The sequence below is a fragment of the Bombus impatiens genome, unplaced genomic scaffold (assembly GCF_000188095.3).
Source record: "Bombus impatiens unplaced genomic scaffold, BIMP_2.2 scf_0506, whole genome shotgun sequence".
Classification (NCBI taxonomy): Eukaryota; Metazoa; Arthropoda; class Insecta; order Hymenoptera; family Apidae; genus Bombus; species Bombus impatiens.
In genome coordinates, this window is record NT_176925.1 from 42,048 (window position 1) to 65,007 (window position 22,960).

Genomic DNA, 22,960 nt, shown 5'->3' on the forward strand with positions numbered 1-22,960 from the left:
ACGCTACTCTGCATAAGTATCTGGACACTTGATGCAATCCAATGAAAACGTTAATATTTTAAGTATATTCTCAATATTATTATAGAAGAACGTTTCTCTACTATTGATTACTGTCCTGTCTCTTGCCGTGAGTGGGATCAAATGTTCAGCTAAATTGAAACTGAAACGAGGAATACGCCCGCGTCAATCAAAAGTTTCATATTCATCTGAAATAAATAGCTGACGCTCTATAGAATCTATATAAACAATTTTGAAACGTGACTGGAAGCAGGTATTCCGATCATTCCAACATCTCAACGTTGAACAGATACGCTTAAAGTCACTTAACTTAGGTGTTCTCCTAGAAGCTTTCTTATTTACACTAATTAATATCGACTGTTGTTTCTATCGATATCCACCAACTGACTGTACACAAACGAGGATTCGACCAAGCTAGAACTTTTTTCAAACTACATGTTACATATTTGCAGTAACTTGGTAGCCACAAGGCCAGATACTCGTGCACGGTACTGTATGTACGTGTTAGACTTGGTCCCATCGTTGATCGTTACGTCCCTTGCCATTTCTCGTTAGTCGAAACCGTAAAAGTCCGCCGCCACGTTTCGAAACGATCCTCGCCCCTGCACTAATCGCGATAATTAAAAGGCTGCGATTATTATTGCACGAGCTCTGACAGCGTATCATCACTGCTTTTTTCAGTTTCACGAACCGTCAAGATCGCAAACGGAGCACAGTTGAACGACTAGCCGAGGGCGATCGTACATTACCGAATGTGCCCTGGTGCTTGTCTGAGAAGGGTCTGCACAAATACACACGATACTGCACGTAATAGCCGTGCCGAAAGAAAAGACAGACGACACAGAGAAAGAAAGAAAGAAAGAGAGAGAGAGAAAGGGAGAGAGGGAGAGAGAGAGAGAGAAAGAGAGTGAGAAAAAGAAAGATTATTGTTTGGCCTGGCAGATTACCCAGAGGTGTGATTTATCTCGATTACAAAAGGCCACAGTTGCAGCGTAACCGACTTGCCGTACACTTTCAGTCGAGGAAACATTCCCGGTATTATTTTGTCACACGAATCGCTAAAAAAAACCCCTTCATCCGACAATTAACCTGCTTGCGTTCTCACCCTGTCTCGATTAATTGCATTCATTAACGCATCTCTTGCACTCGAGTCTATTAACGATTTCTTAAACGTGTCGCTCTTATTAAGCGTTAACTAACTGCCACGAATAACCATTCGAAATATCGAAATGGTACCTATCGGAGTTGTCTGTAAGGAGTAGACGAACTGGCATTAAAAACGAGAGACGACTCGTGTTCGCAGTTTTCAGTACATTGAAGCTCAAGGGTATAGCGTACGACAGCGTCATTGACTTTTGTAATTTGCAGTTAGGTAATCTTGCATATAACGTACGTACTATATATATCGGTCTTTTACCTCGCTATAATTTGGGATGAGTCGTCTAAAGCGATAAAGAGACGATGACGAGTGTGGAATAGAAAAAAAGAGAAAAGAAAGGAAAAGACAAAAAGAAAAAGGACGAAAAGAAAGGGAAAAGGATTTTTACTTTGTGATATCGTTAGCAATATTATGATTCCAATGGATATAATTGGAATAATTAATGGATATACTTCCAATGGACTGAAAACGTTAAACCGTAACGTTTGTAACATCGAAGTTTCCGTTTAACCGTGTGATGTTTCTGTTATATTGACTCCCTAAATCATCGAGTTTCCACATACGAGAATGGAAATTTGTCACCGTCCAGGTTTCGCCCAGTCGCTTCTCCATTCCTCGATTCAATGTCGAGGAAGAACTTACGTACAATTACTTTTCACACAGGTGCACGTATCTTCTTTTTTTTTTCTTTTTTTTAATCATCGTAGAATTTCATTGGTTGTTCATCGTTGATAATCTTCAACGAATAGTTGACTGATGGAAAGATCGAGATTTGTGTATTATATGTGTGTGTGTTACTAACGAAGAAGTTAGTTGCCTAGTAATGTCGCATATTAGTTACCCGGCGCGGCTGATTGCAGAGCGTAAGACCACGCGCGCAATTTATCAGCGACCAGGAAAGCATTGTGGCTCGTAGCATCACGAAAGAGGAAACCATGGAGAACAATTACTATGGAGGACTACGAGGAGGCAAGCCATTTACCACGACCAACAGCAGCCTGGCCTCGGCTACGAGAATTATACATCATCATTTGTTCGGCTCTGCCATTGGACCCAGGCATTACACAGGTAAGTGGTATGAACTTACTTCTTATTCTTATCTAAATGCTATCGCGAATAATTCTATTCCACGAATGCCATGACTCCGTGTCGAGAAAATTTTTCTTCGTCGTTCTTCGAACGTATACCATAATTTAGATATATTTTCATTATTTTCTGACGAAACGCGAACGAATTGGTTAAATGTAAAAAAAAAAAAAATGGATAAACTCAGTTAAATTATAATAATCGCTAAATTTAAGATAATTTCCTAATAATTTCTCGAATCTATCGAAGTTCCCACAACTATCGCAATACTTGTAAACGAGGGTGTATCGAACGTATCGTATCACGCTCGTTTCACGTTCGCTGGCTTTTAAAGATTATTCGAGTCGCGTCTACCTGTCGATTCACCCTTCTATCGATTTCCTTTATATTCTGGGTCAGCGCAATACTTGGAAGCACTGTATATGCAGGTCATCGAAGGCAAATTTCAGGAACGAACACCGACAGCAAGCTTTCCCTGTCCGCTGATTCGATAGACAGCGAGGGCGTGCCTTTCATAGACAGGCACCGGGTCTCCAAGTCGATACTCAAGAAGTCCGAGAGCAGCAATAATTACTACAGCAACGCCGGTGACTCGGACACCGAGAAGCTTATCACCGATAATGCGTCGACCATAAGCATGTGCGACAATGAGACGAGCACATGCGACGTTTTCGCCAATGTGAATGGAACGAGATTGAAACAGCCTGGCTCGCCGTTGCTTTCCAGACAGGTTCTCGAGTCGATCTTCCGCACGAACAATAACGTCGAGAGGGAGAACGAAGTGGATCAAAGCGAAGAAAGGAACTGTGTTTCCAAGATGAGCAGATCGATATTCGACGAGGTCCTCGAAGGTACTTGTTTGCCTTTTTCTAGCCACTAGCTCGCCATTCAGCCAAGCTAATAACAGATCAATTACGAGAGATTGTCTACCACCAGTTTTACACTAGCCCTCAGAGATAACGTAAATCCCTGACACTCGATTATTTTCAACGGAGTGTACAGAGCGTCCTCTTCGGCTGAAAGATCTTCGTTATTTCAAGCAATGAATGAAAGTACAGGGTGGCTCGTTGGTCACCTTCTCGTCTAAAAGTTGTGTAACTTTTATTTACCGTACGTTCTTTTTTAACTTTGGATCATCGGATTTTTGAAGATTGTTTCATTTCTTGGAAATTTATAACGGGAAAAATTTACAACAATATACAATGTACAGGCACAATCCAGCCACTGTTTTATTTTGCGTATAGATTACGTTACATTCTAATACTTAATTTAATATTTAAACAATGACAATGAGCAAAATTTCGTGACTTTATAATTGAATAAATTCTGTCGGAATGCTATGACGCTGTTAGATACGTGAGAGCAATGTTAACATATAGATACGTAGAGTGTAAGATATAAATTATTTAATTCGATTATTGTAAAGAATTTAAAAGATTATATAAAATATTAATATCCGAAAGAATTTCATGATTAATATAAAATTTTCTGATTGTAACAAAGGCTTGTTCTAAACTAACAAAACGATGATTAAGTGAAACAGTGATATTTAAAGATCGGTATGTCGATTGACGAATCGGTTGTTTCGTTCCCATACGATTTCATGTAACTGAAAATCGGATACGAAAATATTTATAGCTCGTTCTATTAACGGAGACTGTTATAAAAAATGTCATTGTGCCTAACAGGTTAAAAGAAGAGTGGTTTTTAAATTTGCAACGGAATGTCTCGAAAAAGGTATATTTTATTCAGAAGAGCGTATCGAAGTCGTGAAACGAGCTTTTTATAGACTCTGTGGGTCTCTAAATTTTCGAATCGAATTTTCTTTAATGGAATCTGCTATCTTCTTCACACGGATACAGAATGCACTTAAAAGTGTACGTGTAATAATGGAATGAAAAATGAAATGTTAATATACGTAGACCAAAGAGATGTACGTGTGTACCAGAGAGATAAAATTCAAACTAAATTTGTTTCCACGTGAATTACGCTTAAAGTAACAGGAGTGTTTAATGCACAGGCTGCCTCGGTAACTCGATTTTTCTTGAAAACCGATATCTCTCTTACTTTTAACAATGCGAGCAAATGCTTTAGGAAATAAACTTCTTTTTCTGGTTTTAGCGTCGCTTCAACATCGAATTTAATTTGATATATTGAATAATAATAATAATAAACTTTCTTTTTTCGTAGTCATATTTTCCAGGATTTAAATATTTCCAGAAGAAATCGCAATCGAACCATCGAAACAATAGTTTCCACACGTCCACCCTATAGAAAGTTTCAAAAGTGACTGCTCCTCTTCCTATTTAATCAATAACCCCGGATATCCCGAATATTCTGTGCCTGCCAAATGGCTTTAACGCCCTACACTCTGGCTGTTAAATATTCGCAAGAATATCGCTAACGTTTAATATATATAAAAAAAAAAAAAAAAGTAACTTCTCGTTGTTAATGGCAACTGTCTTTGCTCCATCAATATGATATTAAACTCGTTGCTTGTAAGTGGACTGCGGATGTTCGTGCAAATTCATACTTTTACGAATGCAGATAAAGAAATGGAAGTTAAACGTAGATTTGTTTTGTTCTTTAAATATTTTATAACCAGTATCGCAATACTTTGAATATTTTATTACATCTCTTAATATTATTCTGTCCGTCTTTACATATTTAAATTATATGCCTATAAATGCATAAACATTAACAGCCTGTTTATAAGGTTCCATCGTCTTTAAACCGATCGATTTGCTTTGAATAAACATTATTTATCGATTTGCCAGAATAAACATTATTCTAATAATACAAAAACCTATGAAATCTAGCAAACGATATTTGGATAATTACATTCCACCGTATTCTATTGGAAATTGCAATTAACCGATTGCGAGTTTGATCATTAGATTTTTAGATCGCTCCATCGGCAATTATTGCGTTCTCGGAATTGTAAATACTTTTCGCATATGACGTTTCCCGCATATCACGCTTCTCCACGATTATTAACTCACATAAACTGATCCTCGATTGACATAACGATAAGATATCGCGTGACGTTAGATATAGAATGACGTTAGAATATATGTATTGAAATCTTGATATCATGAATTATTATCATGTTTTGATAATGTTCGCATAATAGAAAATATGGCTGTGTATATAGAAATTGTAAGATATTTATTGACTATGTATCTAGTGAAAAGTTAATATACAGTGTGAACAATCATCTCAAGCTCATAATAAGTATTAAAGTTGATCCCACTGAATACTGACAACGAGACTTATTAATATTATAGATGATTGCCTGTCTATAAATATTTTCCAAGTTTGATTATGTATAATATTTAATATCACAAAATATATAACGTGTCTTTGTACTGGATATCTCGTAACTCAAATATACATGCTCAGAATTGTTTAAAATTTTACCGATATAATCATGATGATAGCAAGACGACAATTATGTCATTAATCAGCATTAGCTGATGAAATCGGAAAATGTTTCGTGTAACACACATAATATGTTTATAGAAGGTATCGACAAGTATAATCGAATACTTTCGCGAGCCACTGCATTTAATTGTTTATAAGTAATTCTGAGTCATTTATGTCCACGCCTAATACTTCTTTTTCCTATTCTAAGCTTCCAAGAAAATCGAAAGAAATTCTACAATGCTTGTCGAAGTCTTTGCTACTGTGCGTTACACGTAATCAGATTTTCGATATTATTTTCGATATTTCGCTTCGCACCCAAACGCTCAAACTCGCCGACAAAGACTATAACGCGTTTAACTATCCGCAATTTGCCGTAATCGTAATAATTGTCATTTAACAAATTTTCAGAAGAGAAGTGCACGCAGGACGAGGCAATGACAGAGAATAAGAACAAAGAGGAGCGAAAGAAATCGAGAACGAGGATAGAGGAGCCGTCGAAGGATAGCCAGACGATGTTGATATGCTCATTACGATCGCATAAAACGAAGAAGTTAAGCATAGAGGAAAAACGAAAGGCCAAAACGGCCAGTCATAGTTGCAAAGGCACCGACACGAATTGTCTTCCTCAAGAACATCGTTTCTCGTCGTAGCGTAATTCTCCTTTGTGTAGCATCCTCCGTTCTGTGTCGCGTATACATATGTAGATACGAAACTGAATCACTCTGCGATCACATCAGTGTTTCTCTTTTAGTAACGCCATTAACTTCTGTAATAACATTCGCACGGTCGTGCATCTGCGTTTCGAATACGACGACGACGACGACGTCGACATCGTATCGTCGACGATATCGACTTGGCCTGTCGTGTAAATACGTCTAGGGAAAACGCATAATAATCTTAAGAGAGTGATATACGTTCGATAATATGAAAAATAGAGACTAACATAGATAATGTATAACACGAAGAAATACATATTTTCGAGAAAAAAGAAAGAAAAAAGGAAGGAAAGAGGGGGAGAGAATACACAATTTTGAAAAGTATATATATACGCGTGAAGGGATATAATTGCGCCGAGGATGGTATTCAAATGATAAAAAAAAAAAAAAGGGAAAAAACGATTAAAATAAAAATAAAATATCGAAGAAGATAAGATGCCAGTTTGCATAGAATTAAAAAAAGAAGCAAGCGAGAAGATGTTAATCAAAGCTTATTAAATGATACGATGAAAACAAGAGATACAAAAACAATGATGATAATTCTAATGATAATAGTAATAATAACGGTAATAGTAATAACGATAGCAAATAACAAATCTTTAGGCCATACGCTTTTCCCTGTTCGCTGAAGAAAAACGAGAATTTAATAAGACATGTAATCTACATAGTCACACGACCCTGTTATTTCCTCCTTTCGCCTAATATGGTTAAATTGGGGCAGCTTTGCGTGTCGCGCGAACAGTATATGCATTCGATGACATATAGCAATGAGAAAACACGCAACCGAATTACAAATAATGATAGTCGGGAGATTCGTCGTCCTTTTTTTTCTTTTTCTTTTTTTTTTTTTTTTTTTTGAGAAACGAGTCGTTCTCGACTAAACTCCGCTAAAGTCTCTCAGTGTTGTTCGAAATGACACGAGTGTTCGTTCATCTGCTGAGTGTCTTATGCACAATTAGATAATAATATATGGTTGTAATATATAGGAGGCATTAGATACACGATGTGATATATGCCTCGTTGAAATCAAAACACGATATAGTAGGAAAAACGTGGGAACGTAGATCGTCGGAAAACTCGTTAATAACTGCCCTTTTTAAAGTTCCGATTTTCGCGTTTCTTTTCTATTGAATCGATTCTTGAAAGTTTTCTTATGATATCTTTTTAAAGAGAATATTATTGTTATTTGTATTTTAAGTACTTTGTGATAGTAGTTTACATAAATCAATTCACGTGTGTGTATGTGTATATTTGTATGTATATTAGTTAAAAATATCTGCAGGGTGTTCTATTAATTTTATCGTGTGGTATTTTTTTTTAGAAAATTATTGTGGATATAGATGTGAATTTATTTTTAAATTTCACGACGTTAAAGACTCCTGTAGATTGTGATATATGAGACTTCTAATCTATTACGTAGTGGAAAGGGTACAAATTTTGAAGTAGAGCCACCATGTTTTACTTGAAAGAACATGTTTTACTCGAAATATGATACTTAATAATAACAGGTACTTTAAAAGTCACAGAGAATAATGGTAGTTTAAGCAAAGAAGTTATTGTATACTAATTGTAATATTATTTTCTTCGGCATCCAAAGTAACATCTAAAATAATTTCTATTAACTTCTGAACTAAACTGTTTATCGATATAATAATAAAAAGAACTTTGTTCCTCTGTAAGACAGTGCAGTATGAAATTGTTGAGCTTGAATTAATATTAAACTCGACTTTATGTGTATCTTATAACGAATTTCACTTCTGATATGAATGAAATTATCGGAGAAAGCTCAACTCTTTGTAGTTTTTGAAATATGCATTATTATTAAAAATATTGTTAGTATACAAACTTGAAAACGTGATGAAAATTTGCTCACCGATGTATTTAAAACTTCGATGGCTCGCTGTATAAATACTGTATGTCCAAAAATAATATTTTGTTTATTGTATTTAGTGTATGTAGAGATATGTTCAAGATGCACCCCTGTCATTTTATGTTCCTAAAAATGATCAATGCCCAATTTGCAATCGATCTTGCAATAGCATCGATAAGGATAAATACGATGCAAAGAGTACTTATTTAATGAGTGCCATTATAAAGTGCCATTGAATTTTTAAAATTGGTTTTCTCGAATACGCTAAAAATGAACAAACGATATTTATGCAGTAAACCATCAATTCTAATCCTGCTTTCTACCTACTTCTCCCTTGAGTTCTCGTTTCTACTGCGTAGAGTATACACCAAGACCTCCTTATTCAATGAAATTGAAAAAGGAAAATACTCGTTTAAAGAACGTACAGTTTCTAGTAATAGTATAATTAGAAGATAACATGTAACCCGAAGTTACTGGAACATCCTGCGATACATTTGAAAATAAATCCACTTGCATCGAGGTTCAACCGAAGTTTTCCTATGTTCATTCTCGTTTAAATGACACGGAACTTCACTTCCAAAGAGTTGTATCTACCTGACCACGTTTTCCACGTAGAACACACACACACACACACACACACACATATATAAGTATATACTTTATATAACGCAAATATCGCAGTGGAACCAGAAGCGCTTACGTGCACGACCATGAGTTCAGTTCGGTCGTTTTTAAGAGTTGAAGAAAAAGTGTACTTTTCGCGTATGTTATAGATGTTAAATCAAAAATGAAAAAAAGAAATAAAAATGATGAAACGTGTTAACATGCTCATGTAGAGAATAGCCAGAGCGCAAGTATCGTCTGTGTTATATCCAGGTACCGATGTCTAGCCGCGGTAACAATCAAAGTTTTCCAAGAAACTTTTACACCATCGTCATCGAACGCGACGAAAAGAAATTTTAAATCGATTGTCTTCGCCGAAAAATGAAGAACATCATGTAACATTGCAACGCGCATTATGTACGAATGTAATTACGACGCGTGCTCAAAAAGTTCGATCGCCTCTTTTTTCCTACTAATGGTGATCGTTCTCTTTTTTGTTGCCTTTCGTTCTAACAAGGAGAAGCGAAATAAGTAAGAAATCTTCCGTTCGTATCTCGCTGTAATTTAGTCAAAGTAACAAAGACGCGTTCTCGCCTTCAAAAAAAAAAAAAAAAAAAAAAAGGACGCCTCTGTTTCGCTATAATTAGCGATCGTTCCGATCTTTATTTTCTTTTTTTTTTTTTTTCGTTTATGCTTCCTTTAATTTTAATCGGGAGAAGCGAGACAAGTAAGAAATCTCCCGTTCGAATCTCGCTGTAATTTGGTCAAAGAAAGAAAGACGTTCTCTCTTAGATTTTTAGACGAGCCGTCAGTAAAAATACATATCTCTGTAATGGCATTTCTATTCATTGTTATCGTAGATGTAGGGAAACAAAGTAATTGTACAGTTGCAAATTAACGAGGAGGAAATGGAAAAAAGAAAAGAATGGTTAATATTCCCCATAGACGCGTCTATTTGGGGATCTTTGTTATGCCGATGGTCCGAAGTTCACGCCTCGACTATTTTTTAATATATTTGTAATTGTTTTCGAATACGTATATGAAGATGCTTCTCATGAAAGAAGCATTTCAAAGCATCCGAATAGATCCATCTGATTTCACATTTTTTCACGTGAAACTTTCGTCTTCGTTAAGAAATAACGTAAGCTATTCGAACCGTGATCCTTAGCGATAATAACTTGTATTACGCGATGATCGTTGTACGTGTAATACGTAATACATTTACCGTTCCACATTGTTACCGCGATATATTTATTTATGAGAGAGAGAGAGAGAGAGAGAGAGAAAGATATGATCATCGTATCCGACTTTAAGGGATTTCTCGTTTTTTCTAAGAATTGCAAACAAACTTGTTTTATGTACTTGTTATTCGAAGTTGGATCTCGATACCTTGTAATCGCTTGGAGTTTCTGAGTAAATCAATGTCTTCTGTGAATTAACATAGCTGGAAGTAGAAAGTTCCTAGGAAAGGTGTACAGAACGTGGATTTATTATTTATTGTTGTAATTATATCTTAGAAGAATTAGCATCGACATAGTACAAAAGGGAAGGCCACACCATAGACACGCGTGGCAACGAGACAAGTTGACCAGATTACAAAAAAGAGAAAAAGAAAAAAAAAAGATAGTATGAAAGAGACTTGAAACGGCTGCACAGTTGCGTAGATCTTGAGCGATATACGAGAGCAGTACGGCGAGAAAAAGACATTTTTCTTTTCTCCGTTTTTCATTTTTCGTTTCACGTTTCGAAATTTGTAATACTTCGTATTAAGGCTTAATTTAATGGAATAAGTCTGACGACCGAGGCGTAACGCTTTCGCAAATTGATATAAGATATTGTAAAACGTAAACAATGCAAGATAACTTTTTATCCACTTTTTTATCGAATAATCGAGGAATTATAAAGATTCGATTAATATATATTTACAAGAGGATAATATCGAAATTTCAGACGTTTCCTAAATCGATAAACAATTTTTCGTCTACGCCTCAAGCCACAATATCGACAGATTAAAGTGTCTGTCTATTCGATCCATGAAACAGCTAACGATACCAATTGTACAGCACATAACAGTCAATTCTCAATTATACAATGCAGTTATATGAAAAATCCTTTATCATAATATCGACCTAAACATCGACGAGCGCAAAGTTAATCGGATTTAGTCGATTGGTCACGTACATTCTTTTATTTTCGAATCTCTAAGGCCTAGAGTCGCGTAGCTATAAGGCGAGTAGTATGTAACAAAATGAATAAAGTTGTAATTTGCCAGTTTTTGTTCCTTACTTAGGAGTATTTTTTTATTAATCATATACCAACACCAACATGAAAATTCCGATCGTAAGAAGAAATCCGTAATCCCTATACTTACTTCAATTTATTTATTCGTCTTATTGTTCATTTTTAAACCATCTCAGTTTATATATATTTTTTTTTTTCATTTTCTTTTGCGAAAAAAGAAATATGTATACATGTATATGTATATGTATGCGTATATAATATAACATGTATGTACATTCGTATATGTAAATTACATTGAGGACGATTATTACTTATGCAAGGAAATTACTTTATTGCTTTCGCTATAGAAGAACCGCGTATGTTGAACAGGGTGGGAACAAAGTATCGAGCAAGGGCCGAATACATTGCTATCTTTTGTTCTCGAAGAGGAGAAGTTGCGATGGAAACTTAACTCGAGGCCGCTGGTGGATTTACTGTCTCGGTTGTGGTGCTTTGCGAGTCGGATATCGGCTTCTCTTGTAACTCCAGCCACGGTAGTCGTTTTTGCAGTTCCAATCTATTCAAACAGTAACGAATATATTTTATTCCATCCTGCTCGTACATTTCACACATTCTTTCCTGTACGTGCAGCTAAGATCGAAACATAATATAATATAATAAATGACCGAGCAGAAGATTAGAAAATGAAAAGAATTTGTAAACAGAAAGATATATGAAAACTATGATTTGCTAAAAGAGCTACTGAAATTATTATTTTATTTAAAATGTATAAAAAGAATTATAACATCGATGAATTATAATTTATATTATAGTTAATATCTAGATCTGAAATATTTATTTTCGTAGTTTCTTAAGAAAATTTACCTGTATCTCGGATGGCTTATAGCGTATACGTATGGATCCAAACAAGCAACACCTTTACATGTGCACGCAGGTATCATCGTGACACCAGGTGTTAACAGTGCTTTATTGCCAAACGCACCGATCATTGCCATCACGCCATACGGAGTCCACGAGAGGACGAACAGAAAGCAAATCGTAATGGCAGCCTTCGGACAAACACATAAATTAACCGGTTACACTAAACGTTAAGCGAGTATAGTTAGTACAAAATTAAAATAACGATAGTTACGACCCTCTAACGTCTACAACACAGCTAAACAAACAGAAAATAACTATTATTTCGTCAAAGCGATTGTATATTTATAAAATAATTCTCTATAGTTCAAACACGAAGATCTCTTCTCTGAATTTGTTCTTAAATATGATCAATATCAATCATCGGTATATAATAGGATGTTCGCTATCGATTTGCAAAATTGATGAAACAAAACCACGTTCGCTCTTCCTAATCCTCTTTCTTCTTTCTTGTCTTCGCTTTTCTCTATTGTTTCTTTCGTCATGTATCATATTACATACATATGCACGTTCGAGCTATTCAATTAAGGAAAGAAGAAATTTTGTTTGCAGGATTTTTTCGAATGGATACAATAAAATTCCCCTGAGCTTGCCAGAGGACAAACAGTTTAGATTAATCAGAATTCATATGATAGAAGTTCGCCTATATTCTCCACTAGCTGTTATTTTTCATTGATACAGTCAAACCTCACGTGATAATATAATCCTCTTTTCCTTTTTCTACCTTTCACGTCTCGTCGAATCTATCGATTATATTATAAACCAATTATGATACGTAATATGGTCATATAACATTTAACTATTTTGATGGAACCTAACAGCAACCATGATCGATTAATACTAGTCACAACGAAATTGTTGAAAGAACTGAACTGAAATTGTTAAAAGCATCGGAGAAAGTTATTTAAAAAATGTCATATCTGACAAAAGAAATTGGCAGAGAGTATAAACATTGTAGTAATATCGTTCGACACGTTGACTGCCACGATGGTCATCGGTGTCAGCCACGTAACTAAACTTTTTAGAATAATTAAAGCAAGATAGACTTCACGGAGTAAAAGCTCGTCAACCACGTGAATAATTTAGATAACGTTGTGAGTAGAAACCGTGCAAATACGATAATAATATTTTGCAAAAATTGAAAAATATAACGTGAACTCTCCGGGCAAAAAATATATAAAATTCGCGTGGCAGTTAACGTGTTAATGAAAAGAGAAACAAAGTGATGCATTCATTTAAATACCTTTGCTATACGTATCTCAGCGCTTTGGGAATTTGTGTTCGCGTTACTCCGTAAACTGTCCACGTTCATCTTCTTTGCCTGTTCTCGAAGCGCTTTCTCGTGATTTACGACGTGGCTAACAATCTGAGAATAGTAGTAGATTATAAGCATCATTGGAATGCAATAGGAGAAAGTAAATATGACAGCAACAAATGTCCGTATTTCATTAGTGTCGGTCAGATAGTCGAAACTGCAACTGGTAAGAAAGCCTTCCGGTACAAAACGTCCCCATACTCCCATTACAGGCATCAACGCCCATGGTATGGTGTACGTCCAAATTAAGACGATAAACAAAATCACTTGTCCACGAGATAGCTTGCCATCCAACGGTCTTGCAATTGTACTAGAAAGAAATTTGTTTATTTATTTACTTCAGAATGGAATAAAAGAACACTCGAAACCGTTCTTTTCAAACGTGTAACATTTTCTAACTAACTAATTTGTGCCAAATACTGGGAAATTAACGTACAACGGTGGAGATGGAAAATAAGATTGTCGTGAAAATACAGACTATTCTCGTATACGAACGTATGAAATAATCGAAGCGTAGATTTTTATGCAGTTATGGGTTGCTGCAGAAGTCATATAGCATACAATAATTTATAAAACATACGTTGATCAAGGCTGTAAATAATTACTTTTCTATGCAATTACTGTAAAACCTTAATAACTTTTTTTATTCTTAGGTCTCTTTTGCTGTAGGTTCTATTGTAATTTTATAGATTGTAATATTTCCTATTAGCGTCATGGGCATCCTAAAAACTGGTCGCTAAATGAAATAAATATATATAATTTATGTAACAGAAACAAACGCACGTAATATGCAAAAGTTTGTAAAATATTCAAAGTATAATATTTGTTATAGCATTTAGTAGACAAAACAATTCATCACCTAAGTTTCCTTTTTTTCTCTTATATGAAATTTTTTAGAAGCGTCCAAAGCCTAGTTAACTTAGTTAACTTCTAACTAACTTCTTTGCTCTCTTATGAAGTTGTATACAGTATAGGACTAATGTACAGTAGCAAGTTTGTCAGTCAAATTTTGTTCGTCTAAAGGTAAATGAAGTATCATACCTATATCTGTCGTATGCTATAGCTGCATTCGTTATCGCGGCCCCAATTCCGCTTAGGGAACCGATGACCGCGAATATTTGACATCCTAAATGTCCCAGAGCAAAACCGGTGTTAAAAGAATTGTATATGAAGATAGGCGTCTTGATCATCATAAAGAAATCGCAAATCGCTAGATTCACAACGAACATGTTCGAAGGCGTCCTTAATGATTTGGCACTTGAAAAAACGAGACTCGATTTAATTTACGCATTTTCACGCATCACAGTGGTATAAATAATATCGCGCGTGTATTTCAGAAGCCACACAGCTCGAACAAGCTTTTCAAGAGAGACGAAGAACTATTTGAAAGCTTACAAAACTATCTATCATTTACAATGTTGCTAAAAAGATTAAACTCTGGGAGACAATGGTCAAAGGATAAAAATGATTTTCGTAACTTCTTTTATTTTCAACCCTTGAAATTTCCCTTTGGCTTGACACTTTTCATGCTCTTCTAACGTAACATTGACTTATTTTCAACCACGACACTTCTAAATAAATTATGAATTTTTATCCGTTTATGAGATATTTGAGAATACAGAAATATACAAAATGAACATAAAAAGTATCCTCAAGGTGGAGTACTTGTTATAACACTTGACGAGAGAAATAAACAATTATCATCTATCTGATTGTCGTTAATAAAAATATGAAATTGCATAAAAATCCGTAATCTATTTATGAAATACACGTGCGATATTATAAGACTTTTATAATTAGATATTTAGATAATTAGATATTTTTACCGTGACGATGGCAAGAAATGTTATATGATAAAAGAACGATAATGATGAGGCGATCAGTCTTATTGATAAAGAAAATAACTTACGCGCAAAATATCCATATTACCAAGCCATTGCCAAGTAAAGCAAGGAAAGTAAAAAGGATATACAAGAGGGCTAATAGATAATGAAGGGAGGGGTTCGGCTCAGGATGGACCAGCCAATGTTCCGGTATATGGACTAATTCTTCGGCAGGAACATTCCATCCCAGCAAACGTGGTGGTCCTGCTGGTAGGTATCTTGCCTCCCAATGAATAGTGTCGTTGGACATGTTGGTCACTCCGTCTGCCAGCCCCTCTCCTTGATACCACTGATCAGGCAGCAGCTTTATACCATTTCTTCTACCCCCTCGAATCGACGAAACCTTAACCCGTTGGCTTTGCTGGCTTCGTATGAGGATCAGCCGGGGATTATCCCCTAGTTGCTCTGGGTCAGCAGGAATGTGTGTCGACGTCATAGAAGTTAGTCATACTAATCGTCAATCGAAATTTCGATTTTATCATAGGTGGATGCTCCTTTGAACTTTAACACGTTATTCGTTTTATATCGTGCCTTTCCTCCCTTTTCTTTTTCTTTAGCGAATTATGAGCTTACTGTCTCCTCCGTTTCGTATCACTCTCGTACACGCTCTTTGAAAATCTCTTTATTATTTTAGATGGCTTGAGATGACTTTCATCGGTCTTTTAGCGCACTTGTTGGTGTTATATTATCTTAATAAGGGATTTAGTAAATCAAAAAATGTTTTCCTTATTTTATAGTGTCCCATAAATTACTATGCCATTTAAACGAATAAACGAAAGCCTAAGAAGATGAATTTCTTTTTCTTGATTTAGGGGGGAGATTTAATTAGAAATAATAAGATCAGTTCTTTGTAATTTAAAATTTATTCCTTAAAACCATTGTATTCCCTAAATCTATGCGTGTGTATATTAATATATTTTTATCAAGCATATAACGATTATAGTTAAATGGTCTTAAATTAATTTAATTACATATTTATTCATTTTAATACTTTCATTAAGATTAAAATCATGTAATAGAAAATCCTAATAGGTTAAAATACTTCATATTATGCGAGATATAAATATAGTTTGTCTTTTTAAAATAAAGTACAATAATCTTTCAAGCTGCATAAAGTTTACAAAAATACTGCAAAATTGTGTATGCTTTTGTACGTGTTTTATAGCTATACTCTGCCTTGTCTTTCCGCAGACTCATCAGTTAAAGTATATGCTGGAAGATACGATGATGGATTATCAGGATCTTTTAATCGTGGATTTGGTACTGTCGTTGATTTTGTACCTAAACTTGTATATCCTTCATCATATAATGGACAGTAAGGTACATTGTATTTCAACAAAAATTTCCACACTTGATCATACGACCACTTCAAGATCGGATTTACGCGAATTAGATTTGGCCAGGTTGTGTCAGTTGGCTTAAAGACCTCTAGATTTTGTGTGCCAGGATCACCTCTCCTCATTCCCATAAGGCTTGCTTTTAGATTTGTTTTTTCGTTTAATAATGAACATAATGCATCTCGCAAAGGATATTTCTTCTTTATTAGCTCTAAACCGTAGTATTGAGACGCTCTTTCTACAAACGAATCCACCTTAAAATATTTCAACATGTTTTAGATTATTGCAAAATATATATGTATACTAAAGGTATATAAGAATATGTAATTGTGCTATTTAACATATTTTCTATAGATTTATGATTACAAAATCATTTTTTAGGAACCTATATAATTTTAAAAGAAATAATAAGATATACAAGGCTTCGTTTTCGAGAAAATCGCGTACTTGACGAAATTCCATACTCGATTTTCTTGAAAGCGATGGCTTGTAGGATAAAAGAATTTAATATTTTTTGCTTCTATTTATGACTGAATTAGAATCTAATTTGAATCTTGTGGAAATCTAGATTTTTACTTTCAATAATATGATCTTATTCTTAAATAAGTTAGGATCATATTTAATAATTTCTAATTTAAACTTACTTCTGGAAATGGTTCTGCTGTTACATATAAACATAATAATGACGAGATATTTTGTAACTTTGCAACACAGGCAGCTAGATGTAAAACTACTGTGCAATCCTTCCCTCCATTAAAGCTTACAAAAACTTCTTCTGGCTTATATCTTAAAGATGTATATGTATGAGATAAAAATATGTTAGATTTACTTTTACTTATAGACACTTTTTTCCATGTACATCACATTATTGAGTACTTAGTCTATAATACTCACATTTTGTAACACTGTTCTAAAATATCCACAGCATATTTTATATGTACTTCATTTTCAGTATCTTCAAGTACAGTTTTTGCATGATAATAACTAAATCCATTTTTTAGATTTCTAATTTTTTGTATTGGTAACGAGTATAAAAGTTTTCCTTTTGCTTCCAGAACGTCTTCTTTTCTCCCCTCTAATGTAATTCTTGTAAAACATTCAAGTGTTCTTTGTGGATAACTACCAATATTAACTTTATCTTTCCAATATTCTGCATGTTCATCCAAAATTCTTACTAATGATAATTCGTTTAAATTAATATCTATTTCTTCAAAGTGTAAAGAAGTATCTCCTTTTAATTGAGGTATGATTACATCAACAGCTGCCTCAAAATATATTGGAGAACCTGGCAGCATGTATACATTCTTTGCTTTTATAATAGCATATTTTTCTGAAAATGATTTTATATAATTAATTTTATCAATCACATTATGTTATTTTATTTATATATAAATAAAGCATAATGCAAGCATAATACATAAACCATAGTACAAATCAGCACGATGTGGTATATTAACGTATGATCAATGTAATTTTTTTGATATTTGCAATGATTTAAAAACATTATTTTTTATTAATTACTATTTTGGATGATAACATAAGAATTTTTTTACGTTAAACAGAATTTACTCACCTGGTGAATAAATATGAATAAGCTCACAGGGTGTTGGTACAATAGTAAGGCGTTGAGTTTCTTTATCATTATTGTTAGGAAATAGATTTAAACAAATATCAACTAATTCCCCATTTTGTTCAAATTTCAATCCTAAACCTTTGGCTACTGCTTCGTATGTTACGTCATCATGTGTAGGTCCAACACCACCAGATGTAAATACAACAGAATATTCTTTTGAAGCTTCAAGTACAGTCTTTGCAATTTCATCTATCTAAGACAAAAGGCTACATTATACGTAATGAGAATTTAGATTTTAATAAAAATATAGATATATGTACACAATACACATTTACAAAAATTTATTATTACTAATTAAATTATTATCTATATTTTATTATTTTATTACTAATATACATTCAATATTTTAATAGAAAAAATTCATTACTTTTCTAATTTTATTATAGTTGAAAATAGAATAAACAAAATATATTGAATCATAATGCTTTAACATTTTTAAAGTGACAATTAAATATAATAAATAATTAAATAACTAAAAAAACTGTAGCTAAAATTTAATACAAAGATTCTAGTAAAGTAATACACACAACATCAGGAATCACTGTTATTTTTTGAAGTTTAATACCACAAGCACGTAATCTTTTTGCCAGATATGATGTATTTGTATCTATAATTTGGCCACGTAGAATTTCATCTCCTATTATAATCAAACCAGCAGTACAGACACTCTCCATCATGAATAGTTTCCTGTGCACATTAAAATACATTCACATAAGTAACTGTGAAGAATATTGACTAGATTTTAAAAGTTCTTCTTTTAGTATTAAGACAAAAATTAAGTTATCATTAAATAAACAAAATTTCAGTATGCTATAATACTCCTTCGCATATTTATGCTGTGATAAGTAAGATAAAAATTGGGTGATAAGAAATAAGCTATTAGACTACTACGTTTGTATTTTCAATTATTTTTATTTGATACAAAATTATTCAATAAAACCTTACATAATATATTATGTACAATAATTTTGCTACAATGTACAAAACAAACAATTATTGAGCGGTTTTATTAATGAAGTACATTATATTACATGAATGTTCTAAATATGTATGTTCAACTCAGTTGTATGTTTATCAAATTTGCATTTTCTCCACCAAGGAAGTTGTTGCATCTGTTTGTATTGGTGCTGCATTCTGCATTTTCTTCCTTCCTTCTTGCTTTGCATTAGTTACTTTCATTTTTGGTTTGGACTGATATACTTCCTTACGTAATTCTTCAAGTTGTTTATCAATTTGTACTGTTTCATCCTTATTTCCTTTACTTGCTTTATTTTTTTTTAGATCCAACTATTAAAATGAAGAAAACTCATATAATAAACTGTATATTATTATATATATATTTATATATATATATATATTTGTCCATAAAGTATATATATATGTAGTTCATTATCAATATTTAAATATATTATGTTTATATTTTTTCTAAGAATTCACTTACCTGTTTTAAATTAGTTAACACTTTTTGTGCTTTCACCTTCAGTCTATTACCACGAACTGTTGCTACTTTAAACACATTTTTCTTCGTTTGCTTTTTTTGGAATCCTTTGTTCTTTCCCATTATTCTCTGTAATATTATCACTTGCAAGTACATCAAAATTATTTTCCATCTTTAATTTCTTCATTGCTGGCGCCTCGCCTTTTAATACATTTTCAGTTAATAAAAATGATACACGTATCATATCTTTGTTTAAAGATACATTTCTGACAAAATGTAAATCAATTAAAGAATCAGGACTCAATGTACAACCAAGTTTCTGTTCTACAAACAATTGTCCCAGTTTACAAGCATCTTCTCCTTTATTTGTTTTTACAAAACAATATAAGTGAACAGTTGGTGGCCAACAACACATTTGCTTAATCTCATTTTCACTAAATGAATCAAAAAATACATCCAAGAATTCAACAGCAAGTGCTGGTAAATTCATTACTATATGTTCCATACCAGCTTTATTAGTAGCTCGCCTGTTTAAAATATCAGCCTTAAAAATGGTTTTCAAAAAATCTCTACCATCTATATTAAAAGATTGTATATTTTTTTTAACTTTATTAATGATGATATTTTTCTGTAGCCATTTATATGATTCTGGATTTAAATCATTCGCAAATACTTTAATTCCTTTATGAGCAGCAGGAATAGCAAATGGTCCAACTCCAGCAAATACATCATATAAAACATCATTAGGTTTCATATATTTAACTACATTTTGATGTTCTGTACTTAATCGAGGATTCCAATAAACCTTAGAAAAATCTAATTCATACGTATGGCCATTCTCTTTTACTGTTGTAATAGTATTTTTATCGCCTGCAAGAATTTCCATAGTAAAATTTCTAAAAGTTGTATCAATGATATCTATTTTGTTTAAAACAGTTCGAACATTTGGAATCATATCAAGATAAACTTGGCCAATAATAGCTTTATATGGTAAATGTGCATCACGCAGATTTAAATGCAAGATGTGGCCAACTATGCTATATGAAGTTGGAACCTCAATTTCCTGAGGTAAAATACCCCTTAATATCTGATAGGATTGCCAGTTATCATATTTTAAAGTTATTTTTGTTGTTCCAAACTGTTCATACATTCCTAATAACTGATTCTTTTCACTTTCTACAAACTCTTCAATTGTTTTTATTAACTTGGGATTCAAATATATAATAGTTTCATTATCTGCACTTTGAACTGGTTTAAAGTGTCTTACTTTAAACAGATATTTTTTTACAATAGGTATTATTTTTGATAGTGTTACACCACGAGTTTTCAAAAATGGTAATTCCACAGTGGTTGTAAATGCAGTACGGTCCAAACATTTCATTCCTCGTACTGATTCCGGAGGAACCAGCAAAGAAGACATTTTGGTATAAAAACAATATTGTATCCAATTGTATTGTTTGACTAATGTAGCTAAATACTGATGTTTAATCATTTATATGATTATAAATAATCTCCCAATATTATGATGCCCTATAAAGAATTTCTAATTACCCTATTTGTTTCAATCTTTATCTTATATATCTCCAAAAATATAGAGCAATATAAATAAAGTATCAATATATCCAAATATTGAATACAACTACTAATGACAACTATTAAAATGTATAAATATTTTGCTATATATATTCCTACTATCATAATTATTTATAATAGCATATGTTTTTGACCTATGCTATATGTATAGTAGGAATATAAACATTTTGATTTTTTAAATAAGGCATGAATAAACATAATAATACAGTGCTTTATAGAAATAATTCTTTCACAATACAAAATTCCAGTAAACCAAAATATTACTATCGTTATCCGAGAAAATCAATTAGAGTAAATATAAAAATAGTAACATCAAATAAACTATTCGACTAGATTATTATAGGATTTACAACATTTTTATATTATTAAGTTTTAAATTCATTTCTATAAACTTACATTATTTTAAAACACCAGCGTATTTATACACGTAAATAATTGCCTTTACAACGGATAAGATCAGATAAACACATATATTTTAAAATAATTTATGAAAACGTAGAAAACAATTTATTTTTTATATAAATACTAATTGTATTATTTTAAAAAGTTGTTATTTACCTTTAAGTCTCTGTTTGACGTGTGGAGTTATTGTATTTTGAATTAAATAAAAATATGTTCTACTCATTAAATGAGGTTATCAGTTACACGTTTTATTTGCACAATACGTGAATCAAATAATATGTGAAAATATACATATGGCTTATAAAAATAGAAAATATATTTACATTAAATACACTTATAAATTTTATAGCAATTATAAATTGTAATTTTAATTAAAAAATAAGAAATTGATGTAATTATAATTAGAGGAAATAAAATTAATTGATTAATTTTCATGTATTTCTTAGGGAATTGCACCAATTTTAAGATTAAAAATTTACAAATAGATATTATTTTATTTTTTATAGATATTAATTTTATTATTGATATAGATATTAATTTTATTTTTGATTGTATGTGATGAAATTTTTAAATGAGTTTACATAAACATATATATATGTATTCCATTAATGTTATTAAGCTGTCATTGTATTAATAACAAAGAATAGGATAATAATAGCTTTGCTAACAGCATATATTGTATATATGTATGTTTATTGCTAATATACATATATTTTTTATTTTTATTAGTCACAATAATTTATCAAATATAAATAATAAATGTACGTGTGTGCAATTAAATGAAATTAAATAACTGGTCTATGAAAGATTCGTTTTTATATACATAAATTAAATTTACATTTGAAAAGATTTGAAATATATACGAAGTTTAAAGTTATTATTTGAATTAGCATATAATTAGCAGATACACGTGCATAATTTTACATTTAATTACTCACAAAATTGAGCGTATTCTATTAAAGAAAAACAAGCTGAATTTAGTGAGTGATTAAATTTATATTCTATTGAGTAATAAAAATAATAAATAGAATTATTTAGTTACTTCTTCATATTAAATCTACAAATAAATATATGTATATATATAACTATTTTACTTCTATACAAACGTATGTAGAGTGAGCTAATTCAAAATTATTTAAAAATTGCATTTGTTAATACATAATTGTGTAACCGACGGTTTTAAGCGATCTACGCTTTTATCTTACATATACATACATATAATTTACATATAAATTTACATATTGCAAATATTACAAATACATAGAAGGTAATGATTGAAATTTGTAAAAGACATAATTGTATTACAAATTACATATATTTAT

At 32.4% G+C, this 22,960-nt stretch overlaps 3 protein-coding genes and 1 long non-coding RNA gene across 12 annotated transcripts in view; 1 reads left to right on the forward strand and 3 right to left on the reverse strand.

The window, feature by feature from the left end:
• LOC100741435 overlaps positions 1-11,163 on the forward strand; it is a 53,204-nt gene extending 42,041 nt beyond the window's left edge. For 3 of the 6 annotated variants that reach the window (XM_033321834.1, XM_033321836.1, XM_033321838.1), the window contains 3 exons: positions 2,038-2,245; positions 2,692-3,114; positions 6,098-11,163. In XM_033321834.1, the coding sequence (XP_033177725.1) occupies positions 2,038-2,245; positions 2,692-3,114; positions 6,098-6,339 (873 nt within the window). In that variant the 3' untranslated portion in view covers positions 6,340-11,163. Of the gene's footprint in view, positions 1-2,037; positions 2,246-2,662; positions 3,115-6,097 lie in introns of all 6 variants that reach the window. The other 3 variants (XM_033321835.1, XM_033321837.1, XR_004462043.1) reach the window with 2 other exon arrangements.
• Positions 5,750-6,198, reverse strand: LOC117151887. The gene is made up of 2 exons (XR_004462045.1): positions 6,048-6,198; positions 5,750-5,945 (listed from the first exon to the last, which is right to left on the reverse strand). It is a non-coding gene; the product is annotated as an uncharacterized LOC117151887 (long non-coding RNA).
• A 249-nt stretch (positions 11,164-11,412) lies between the features above and the next one.
• On the reverse strand, positions 11,413-15,500 carry SWRh (ultraviolet-sensitive opsin). The gene is given in 5 exon segments (NM_001280123.1): positions 11,413-11,675; positions 11,984-12,168; positions 13,281-13,662; positions 14,394-14,609; positions 15,262-15,500. Coding segments are annotated over 5 exon segments (1,116 nt in total). The 5' UTR covers positions 15,486-15,500; the 3' UTR covers positions 11,413-11,566.
• Positions 15,501-16,380: 880 nt separating this feature from the next.
• Positions 16,381-21,925, reverse strand: LOC100740592 (tRNA (guanine(37)-N1)-methyltransferase). Of its 4 annotated transcripts, XM_033321841.1 has the most exons (6): positions 21,795-21,911; positions 18,733-18,892; positions 18,146-18,398; positions 17,467-17,902; positions 17,217-17,358; positions 16,381-16,826 (listed from the first exon to the last, which is right to left on the reverse strand). In XM_033321841.1, the coding sequence occupies exons 2-6, from the start codon at positions 18,880-18,882 to the stop codon at positions 16,401-16,403; spliced, it is 1,407 nt and encodes a 468-aa protein (XP_033177732.1). In that variant the 5' UTR covers positions 18,883-18,892; positions 21,795-21,911; the 3' UTR covers positions 16,381-16,400. The 4 variants fall into 4 exon arrangements, 3 of the variants coding, with proteins under 3 accessions (XP_033177732.1, XP_033177730.1, XP_033177731.1); XM_033321839.1 differs by lacking the exon at positions 21,795-21,911 and having other exon boundaries at positions 18,733-18,927; XR_004462044.1 differs by lacking the exons at positions 16,381-16,826; positions 17,217-17,358; positions 17,467-17,902; positions 18,146-18,398; positions 18,733-18,892 and adding exons at positions 19,104-19,492; positions 19,647-21,173 and having other exon boundaries at positions 21,795-21,925.
• Positions 21,926-22,960: the final 1,035 nt, after the last annotated feature.

What these genes read in the sequence shown, in the direction of transcription:
- LOC100740592 (XM_033321839.1), bottom strand. Translation starts at nt 18,912, where the DNA reads ATGTATTTTAATGTGCACAGGAAACTATTCATGATGGAGAGTGTCTGT. An exon ending in TAACAGTGATTCCTGATGTT is followed by an intron (nt 18,399 to 18,732) that starts GTGTGTATTACT and finishes CTTTTGTCTTAG; the next exon opens with ATAGATGAAATTGCAAAGAC. An exon ending in TATTCATATTTATTCACCAG is followed by an intron (nt 17,903 to 18,145) that starts GTGAGTAAATTC and finishes AATCATTTTCAG; the next exon opens with AAAAATATGCTATTATAAAA.